The sequence below is a fragment of the Haemorhous mexicanus genome, chromosome 2, assembly GCF_027477595.1.
Source record: "Haemorhous mexicanus isolate bHaeMex1 chromosome 2, bHaeMex1.pri, whole genome shotgun sequence".
NCBI lineage: Eukaryota > Metazoa > Chordata > Aves > Passeriformes > Fringillidae > Haemorhous > Haemorhous mexicanus.
This window is the reverse complement of record NC_082342.1, coordinates 19,880,545-19,890,856: the sequence shown is the minus strand read 5'-3', so window position 1 is coordinate 19,890,856 and position 10,312 is coordinate 19,880,545. Positions and strand designations below refer to the sequence as shown.

The following is a 10,312-nucleotide window of genomic DNA, read 5'->3' as shown; positions in this document are numbered from 1 at the left end:
GACATCCAGACTACCCTTTCCTTTTGTTTCTCTTTTGCCACATATTTTGACAATTAATCAATGCTGAGGCATCAGACCTTTTCCTGTTCTCCCATAAGAGGTCACTGAACAGCCCAGGGACAGGACGCTATCGCTTTAGTTCCAAATCCACAAAACAAAGATTTTGCAGAGGAAAGCTATAGATGGGAATGGATAAGCAGTGATGAAGTTGGGATCCTCCTCTTTATCCAACACCACAGAGCATCTCTTGAATTCAACTTGTCTGACTTTTGCCCACCTTCCAGAAACATGAGTCATAGCTGAAGTTGTCTCCTCATGTATTCAACTATTTATTTCTTTGGTTTTGTTCCAGGTTAAAAAAGAACTGAACTAAAAATTATAATTATCAGGGCAAAAAGAACATTTGAAAGAAGAACTTAGGAAAATTTCTGTTTTGAAATTGCAAAGGATGCATTTTAATTAAGGCCACAACATCAGTCCTTCAGAAGATAATCTAAAGCAGCCTTCAGCTTCTTCATGTCAATGTAATATGAGAAACTTATTCACAAGTGGCAAAGGAGTAGATAATTTTGCCGTTGTGTTTTCTCCAAACCCAGGCTTGGTCCAGAGGTCAAAGTCTTATACAACTGAGAAGCCATCAAGATGGTGACAGTTTTACAAAACAAAATGCTGAAGTTTCTGTGGAAAACAGCTCTGTCAAAACAGAAAAAAAAAAAGTCAAGAGTTTTATAATATGACTACATTAAGAAGATTTTTTTAATCAATACAAGGTATACAGCCTACTTAATTCAATTTGAGAAAATTTTAACTGGATTATACCTTGGCAAGATGACCTGTTAGGTCATTTTAAACTCAATTTTTATCTGTCCAAATAATGAACCTAGAAGGTTAAGAAATTAGCACTTCAGAGTATGTTTTAGTACAAAGACTTCCTGAGAGGACACTATTGTACTGAAGCTGTCAAAATTCTGTCTGGATAATCATATAGACAAGAGCAACCCTAAAAATTGCTATCTATCTCCTAGTTTTCTCTGACAAGATAAAATAAGGCACAGACAAGGTGCTAAAAGAAATGCAGGCAGTCATTGCCATTAATGAAATAGCTTATTCCAAAATGGTTGAAGGAATGCTAGGAAAAAAAGTTAAGTGATGATTTCCCCAACAAACAACTATAAAGCAAAGGAAATAGAAATCTGTAGGATGTCATTTAAAATATAGGTAAAAATCTTGTTTTCCACAAGCAATCATTGACTCTTCCTTATTTCTGTGGGAGCTCAGCACATCACTCCTGATGTCCAGAGCTACCGAGAGAACCCTTAGGGGGCTCAGGAGTCTTGGAATGTTGCCAAAAGCACTTGGTGGCTTGATTTTGATCCATCTAGGGATGTGCCACTGATGTATGAGGAAATGGAACCTGTGAGAATCACTCGGGTGTAAATGGTGAAGGGAAGATGTCATTATAGGGTGAGTCACAACTTTTGGGGTTTTGGTACAGGGGGGTTGTAGAGACAAGATGGAGGAATCAGGGCATGCCACCAGGCTCTTCTTTCTTCTTCCTGTCTTCCATCTTCTGCAGAGGTGTTGGCATTTGGGGATTGGTCTAAGGTGAGGGTGTACTTAGTGACGAGGGTGATAGGTATTGGGGACAAAAGGTAAATATGATATACGAAGTCTTTGTTATAAAAGATGCGACCGCCTTGGGGGTGGGCAGAGTGCCTTTGGTTGCCGTGCTGGTCAGATCCTTCGGGCAGAGAAAGGACTTTTTAGATAAGAAATAATAAACAATTCTGAAGACCGAAAAAACCTAGCGTCCAGACTCATCTTTTGAAGCCCAGCGTGCAAGAACCATCCTAAGCGTGTGTGGGAGCAGAGACAAACAGCCGAACCCCATAATTTTCAGTCATAAATGATTGATGTCTTTGAATTGTACTCTTTTCTCTGTGTGTCAAAACCTTTACTCTGTCTTTTTGTTTTGATCTTTAGGGGACATGTATCTGCAAATCCCAGCATTTCTGTTCCCTCTGGCTTGCACTTCCACAGACAGAGAGCAGAGGGGAAAGAGAATTAAGAGCCAGCCTGACCTATCCTACTGGAAGGGAAGAGTCCATCATACACATGTCAAACTCCACAGGCTCATGTTTCAGGCACTCCTTTGAAACCACCAGCATCTGAAATGCCACCAGGTCCCCAGGCGCTCTGCTCTCAAGCTTCAGCCTCTTTCCTCACCGGGAATTTAATTCTTACTTTCAGCCCAGAGGAACCCACTTCATTTTGTCCTATCCATGAGGATGGGGAGAATGGAACTCTTTCCCCATCACCACAGTCCTTTATTTACCAACAGGCCACCATGTCCCCACTTTCAGTGATCTATACTGAGCTGCTCACTTCTTCCAGCCCTTCCTGCTGCTGTCCCATCTCTGAGCACCTCATGGACACAAGAGAAGTTTCCTTGGAGACTGCTGCCCTACCTCTGAGGTTCCATGCCTGTGATGAGGCCCAGGGGCACGTGTCGGGGCCAGGCTGTGGGCTCCAGTGGATATTTTGGGTAAAGAGCAGCTGCTGCAGCAGAACCAATGGTGCCTTGTTCCAATGGGACACAGGGTGTCCTGGCTGCGCACTGCATGTGAACTGGGTAGTGCTGGAGCTTATGGCTGTGACCCCAGAGGACCCTGCTGCCACTGTTGCAAAATGCCATCACTCAGCAGTGCTGCCCCTCAGTGATACTGAAGGCTGATGGACGCACAGCTGCCACGGAACATGGCTCCACAGGCTCCTCAGGGAGCCACAGCCCCGCGACGTCTGGTCAGGTCGGCCAGAACTGCAGTCCGAGGACTTCTTACAGACGTAAAATACCAGCCATGAACTGTTTGGCACTTCCTGGCTTCTGAGAAAGGCAAGGTACTCCAGAGCTGGTATACATCACATAGGAAAAGCCTCTGGGAGCTCAGGGAGGAGGCTGGCTGTATTCCTGCAGAGACCCTCAATGGAAACCCCAAAAAGCATTAAAGAAAATAAATTGGGGCATAATCCTTCCACAGTATGGAAACCATTACAGCCTGCATTTACTATGAATGCTATATCAGGCTCCAATAATTATCTTTTGCTGGTGCCAACAGACAGCCTATGCATCATCTCTGGCCATCAGCCACATTACTGGATAGTCTATTTCCTACTCCCTGATGCAGTTGCATGTGACTTACATTCTCTCTCTGATGAATGGGTAATTTTGGTTATCCAGAAGAAGGGCAATTAAAAATAACATGAGGCCAACCAGACAGAGGTCAGTGAACATTAAAGCATCTGGGCAGGCCAGGTGCTTGAAGATATCACTGAAAACATCTTCCAAAAAAAAAAAAAAAACCCCCCCCCCAAAAAAAGAACCAAACTAAAAAAAAGCAACCCACAAAAAAAAAACAAAACAACAAATTACCATCTTAACAGATTAGTAAATGTTTAAAGCTTCTGGCAATAAAAGTTGCTAATAAAGAAGCAGTGTAAACCAGAAGACAGTGGCAGCAACAGTAATTATACAGCAGAATGATTAAAAAGCACACAGCTATAATGACTTTATGAGAGAAACTCAAACATTCAGCATTCAAAAAAATAATCAATTAGGAAGCAAGAGAGATGGAAAAAAAAAAATCTATTTAAACTGAATTCCTACAATCAAGTGATAAATCTGTCATGAGTAATTGTAGGAATTATTGTAATTCACCACATTTTGATAACACTGGCTACTCCACCAGAGACTGAAGGACAACTGCTCTGTTTCTCAGCACCCAAAGGGAATCCACAGAGCAATTTCTGAAAAATTGTTGTGCTCAACAAGTTCTGCTGCTTGGCTGGAGGAATACCCAGCATGACCAAAGTCAAGATCTTGGTTTGGAGAACTTTACTTATTTTCATAGCAGCAGAGTAATTTCAGCTGAGTGGCACCTAACAGGCAGGCTCCTTGACACTTAAACACTTGGAGATGTGTTCTAGATTCTCCCTGCCCTCAGTCACCCCAGTTCCCTGCAGCCTCACTGCCGTGACAGCTCCCTGCCCGCAGAACCGCCCTGGGAAAGGAATTCTCTTCACTGCACTCTCACTCGGACCTAGACCTGCCAGCAGGGAAGGGGCAGGAAAGAGACACAGGGACTGGTGTGGGCAGGAGCCTGGACTTGTGTCATATTCAGCATGCAAAGAAAAAAACCTTGTATTGAAATGTTTCTACACCTGAGTAAAGATCTGTATTATTCTGAAGGTAAAAATGTTACTCTGTTCCCCCATGTATCCCCTCCTTCTCATTCTAGTGAAATTATATTTATATGAAAAATTAAGGCCTTTATATAAAGCCTCTGATTTTATTCCTATAGCTCTTTCTCTCCAGTTGAAAATGATCAAATCGGCAGCCAAATTTATAAAAAAAAATTTATAAATTTATTACATTGACAACCAGATACAATATTATAAAACGGCCACAGCCAAGACAGCGTCAATCCTGGACTTTGACGCTGGGTGAACCTGGTTCGGACGGACATGGTGTCGGCGTCTCCCCAGCTGTTCACCCCGACTGCTTCAGGCAGCCAGTTTATATACTGTTTATTCTGCCTGAAGCAGAAATGACCTAAGATTTCTGTATGTCCCTTCATATGTATAACGGGGACCATACAGATTCAGACTCATACAAAAGTTAGTCCATAGGTTTGGATGGCTGTCTGAGCTTCTTGAAATAGTCTTCTTTCACTTGTAGCCAGAATGTAAGCCAGTCTTTGATGTAATCTCTTCCAGGTATGGCCTGTGAGTGTTTCAGACATTCCTGGGAAATGGCTATTCATTGCCCGAGAAGGACTCATTCTTTCGTTAATAGCCATGATTTTATCTGAACAGTCTGGGAACTCTTTGGATAGAAAGAAGGCTCTGCTTCTGGCCATGGGGGTCAGAGGCATAGCTGGATCGTATAATTTTTATACATTTACATAGCATGAATTATCTCTATCATATACTACTGTTATAAATGATCAATTCTGCAGCCAAATTTATAAAAAATATTGTATAAATTTATTAGATTGACAACCAAAAAATAGAATATTATAAAATCGCCGCAGCCAAGACAGTGTCAACCCTGGACTTTGACGCTGGGAGAACTTAGGTCGAGCTGATGTAGTGTCAGTGTCTCCCCAGAGTGTCACACCAACTGCTCCAGGTAGCCAGCTTATATACAGTTTATTCTGCCTGAAGCAGAAATGACCTAAGATTTCTGTAAGTTCCTACATATGTATAACAGGAACTATACAGATGCAGTCCTGTACAAAAGTCAGTCCATAGGTTTGGATGGCTGTCTGGGCTCCTCGAAATGGTCTTCCTTTCAGCTGTAGCCGAGACACCTGCTTTACGATGTAATCTCTCCCAGGTGTTGTTCTGTGAATGTTCTGGACATTCTTGGGAAATGGTCGCTGATCAACCAGGAAAGACTCATTCACTCGTTAATGGCCATGATTTTATCTGGGCGAGTCCGGGAAATCTTTTGGAAATGAAAAGCCCTGCTTCTGGCCATGGGGGTCAGATGCATGGTTGGATCTTTATAATTTTTATACAATCTCCAAAGCATGAATTATCTACATCATATACTACACTACACTCCCATTTGGCAAAAAAAGTTTTGCAACGTAGAAAAGTTGACACTATCCGATTATCTGCTTTAGAAATATCACAGAAAAAATCCAACAGCTCCCACCCCACAAATCAATATAGACATCAATATGTCTGTATAGGAAAGATCTTTACATGGGCTCTTTTTAACATGGTGGTGGTGTTGGTGTGACCTGTCTTGTTTGCTCTCACCCTCTTCAACGTCTGTATGTGCCAGGATGAGATCCCTGTTCCTCCACCTTCATAAAATGCTTCTGAGAGCAGGGAATTGGATTGGGCTAAATGCACCAGATGCAAGGACTAAATATGAAATATAAATAGAAAGAACATGGATCAGATCACATGAAAAAACAGTCTGTGTGTTGAGATAAAAACTTAATTTCTCATTTGCTGCTTTCCTGTGTAATGCTTCTTTTTTTGTATTTTAAATAAATACATTAAAGGAATTTTTAATATTACGACTGAACACCTCAACTTTCTGTAAAGTAAACATTGCACCATTAATTACCAAATATTCAAAAATTCAATTTCAGAAGAAGGGCAAGATAAATCAACTCAGTTAGGACTTAGCTGTGTCAAAGCTGCTCTGCTTCTCAACATCTCCCAGGAAAAAGTAATTATTGGTCATTATCGCAATACCATCCCTCCTAGTTTGCTTAATGTTCAAATTTCAGAATGGGATGCAATTAAGTAATATGGGCTTACACGTGCTACGTTTTCAGACCTAGTATCTATTGACAGCCACTTTATATTAATTATTTGTATTATTGACCTCTTTGCATCATAGAAAGCTCTTCAGAGTGGAGCTTGGGAACATGCCAGAGGTGGAGAGGCACAGTTGCCAAAGGCTGGCAGGGTGATGCTGCAGTTGCACTTCTGCAGACTGGGAATGCAGGTGTTGCAACACTGAGCTCAGGGTGCTTACAACAGGGTGCTTTTGTTTTCATCAGTGTTTTTATTCTCAAACCAGGAAAAAGGCATCCTCCTTGTGTTCAAATCCTTGCATAGTGTGACCCTACCTTGGCCAGAGGATGTGCCTGTGACACTAAAGACAGTGAGACCCTTCCCTTGCCATGTACACATGGAAAAGCAGCCTAGCCCTCCCCAGCTAGGTGCTCTTGGGCAGGTGAGCTCAAAGTTAGGCAAGTCCCTGAGGTTTCCAATAGAGATGCATACACACAAAGTTAACAAATAAATGAGTCAAGCAATGAGCAGAACATTACACTTCAGAAACAGTACCAGGAAGAAGAATTTCTAATTGTAGGAACACAATAACAACACAGTAATCAGAAGAATCCAAGCACCAGGGGCACAGACAGAGCAGCACAGCTCCAATGACACAAATAGGGCAGGGACCAGTCTGAGGGCAGGTGTGAGGGATCCACACAGACCCACAGTGATTCCTGGACAACAGTAGCCAGGAGGAGAGCAATACTGTCATAACTTGGGGCAGTGTAAGACTTGCAGCTGTCTGAGAAGGCATCATTCAAAAGCTCACAGTGCTAGGAGGAAATTATCAATGATTAATCCACCTTAGGTTGATTGCCAGCCTGGTTACACAGCAAGCAAGGGACTGCTAAGCGACCTTGAGGGCAGGAATCAACTTGAAAAAATAAGAAGGTACATACATTTGTGACTGTGGAGAGAAACGTTGGTACAGGAGAGTGGTGGCCAAACCCCAGTTAGAAATCCAGTAAGTCATAGTAATTTGATAATGTTTACATGTTTAGTATTGTATTTTGTAATTGATATTGATCCAGAATGTTTCATTAATTGTTCTTCACTTACTTTTCATTAAAAAAAAAGCAGATCAAAATGCTTAGATCTTGATTTAACCACATAAAATGTACAGTGCTTTTCCTGAGAAAGTAGGCAAAAAACAGGACACACATTACACAGTGAGGAATGTGGGTATCAAAGAAACTGCCCAGAGGAACTATTTCCTGTTCACCTGTAGGTATTGAAGTTGGGGTGAGCACTCACCAAATGCTCACATGCTGCTGAGAGGCAGTGAGCTAAAGGGAGGCAGGATGCCCACAGGTTTTTCCCTTTGCCTTATTCAGGCAATAGGCCAAAGATAGGAATCAAATAAGAGAAGATTAAGACTTTCCCACTCAGAGAAAAGTTCTCCCCTCAATGAGCAGTAATAAGAAATTCAGCTTTTCCCTCTCCCTGTGTATTAAGTTTTTAGGAAGGTTCAAACAGAGGACATTCAATACCAATACAGGGTGCTTCTTCCCAGCCAACAACTCCTCCACAGAGGTCACAAGCCACCACTGTAGGTACCACTGCTAAGAACATGCCCAAGCTTTTCATACTTAGGGCTTCTTCTGTGAGCCTGCAGAAAGAAATAGAAAGCAAAAGCAGGCCACAGAACTGTTTTTTGTGAAATACCTTGCTAATGACCACCAGAACAGATTTAATAGCTTTAAGCTTTAACAGCTGTCCTTATAATTTATCAGTTACACCCCAAGAAACCCAGAAGAGCCTTTGTTTCCTTCCCAACAGCTGTTTCCTTATCAGAGTCAGATCCTACACTCCCCTTCCTCTCTCTTTGCTTTAAGCACACGATGGAGCTCCCAGAGGTCTGCTGTTATCCTTCACACCCCAAGCCCAAGCTGAATACTCCCTTTAAGATTGAAATGCACGTTTGTCTCTAGTGGCCTCGCTCCATTTCACAGTGTGCTTCGATTGCCAGAGCAACCAGCTGGGCCAGTAAGTTAGAGAAAGATGTTGTTCCCATAGTAACTCATTTTCTCTACCCATTCATTAGATTAACACATTTCGGATCAAAGATAGACATGAACATGTCTCAGAAATGATAGTCCAAGACACTGCTTAAATATGAACAAAATCCACCTCACTGTCTCAAAAAACACTCACTGCTTGATATCAGGGCATACATCTATAGCTGCTATGCTCATTGTGCTGTCTGCCTGGAAGTTATCAAAAGCATCTTGGATAGTTCCTTTTGTTGCTAGTTTGCAGACAATCTCTTAAGTACAGAAACAAACAGGTACTCCTCTCTATCAGATCAGAGCTAAAACCAAGAAAAGAAGTTCACTGTCTCTGTGTACTCGCATTCAGATAATGTTTGCAACTTTGCTGCAGAAAAGGTCTGATTTACACCCCCAGCAGCAGCAAATCTCTTATCAGTTTCACCTTCTCCAAATTCAATTTTGTTACATGTGAAAAATGCGTATTTTATGATTGGCTTTTCGCAAATATTAAAATGAATATTATATGTGTTGTGTTAGAAAGTAATGCTGTATTAATTCTCTTCAGTAGTGTGTTAAATATAGTTTTAGGTTATAAAAATTGTTAAAATAGAAACTGTGCTATGTAGGGTACTTTTTTTAAAGAAAGGACTTGCAGCGAGATAGCAGCCACAGGACACCTAAATCTTTCCGAGAAAAAGAATTTATTGCTCCATTATCAGAAGAAACGAACTTCTTCCCGCCTCGAAGGCGCTGTTAGGATTAGGAGGAAGAAGTTGACGATGACCAGGCCGAATCCTGTGTTTGAATGGAATTTATGCATCATGCATGAAGTGTATGAATATGCAACAGGCTGTTGTTTTTAAGGGTTAATCCTTTGTTAACAAGGGTCCTTTTTCGGGCTTGTGCTGCCCAGAAAAAGGTACCCGGACGTCCATAACTCTTTGTTTTTATTGTCTCATATTGTCTTAATTCAAATTGTCTAAATTATTATTACTCTAATTGTACTATTGTTTTTATAAATATTTTATTACTATTAAATCTTTAAAATTTTAAAAAACAAGTGATTGGTGTTTTTCACATTACATTATTAGTATGATAGCATGAGTTGACTTAATGGAAGTTCAAGCCCAAGGAACAGATTAATGTGCTGACACCATGTGTCCACACAATACAAAAAGCCTTTGGACTGCTCCTGCTCCATCATCATACAGCAACTCTGCCATGCACTAGAAAGAACAAAAATATCTTGATACTGCAGGCACCCTTTGCCACTGAAGATTTCCAATAACACCTTCTGGTAAAATACAAAGGACATGGAAGTAAGGAATGAGAAATCTGGAGCTTTAGATAGTGTTTATTTTTGGTTGTTTTTATTTCCTCCCCAGGTGCAACTCTTCAGGTGGAATATGAACAAGTTCTTTTGATTGCCATTCATCTCTCCAAATGAATTTAATGGTTCTCAGGGGGCTTCAGCACATATACATGTATTAATGTGTACTTACACAACAGCTTCAATGCATACTGCTTGTGAAAACTGCAGCTGGAATTATGGGTCCTGAACATGCCTTGTAAGGAAAGCAGTAACCATGACCTTGCTAAAACCCTGTCTTAACCCTTTGCCAAGACCCAGGTAAAAGACTGTTTACACCTAAAAATATAATTCAGAGACTGACTCACACTGGCATTTTCATGTCAATGTCCACTGTCCATTTGGGTCTGAAAACCAGGATTTCCCAATGACAGCCTCCAATATCAGCAGTCTGTTCAAATGACCAGGAATTGAACTTGGTTCTTCTTTTTTTCTTCCTACAGCTCTCCTTTTCAGAAATCTCATTAGTCAGCTATGCAGCCTTGATGCACCAGCTCACACCACCCACATCTCACCTTCCTTTTCCTCAGTATGGCTCCTCACAAAAGTGCAATTTACAGGTGATGAAAAATAATTCTCATCTCAGTAA

At 41.3% G+C, this 10,312-nt stretch overlaps 1 protein-coding gene across 2 annotated transcripts in view; it reads right to left on the bottom strand.

Annotated features, from left to right (window-relative positions):
* Positions 1 to 300: 300 nt before the first annotated feature.
* Positions 301 to 10,312, bottom strand: part of NECTIN3 (nectin cell adhesion molecule 3) — a 122,105-nt gene continuing 112,093 nt past the window's right edge. Inside the window, exon 9 of one of the 2 annotated variants that reach the window (XM_059837548.1) lies at positions 301 to 693. In XM_059837548.1, the coding sequence (XP_059693531.1) occupies positions 655 to 693 (39 nt within the window). In that variant the 3' untranslated portion in view covers positions 301 to 654. Of the gene's footprint in view, positions 694 to 5,724; positions 5,935 to 10,312 lie in introns of those variants that run through there. The other variant, XM_059837533.1, reaches the window with a different exon arrangement.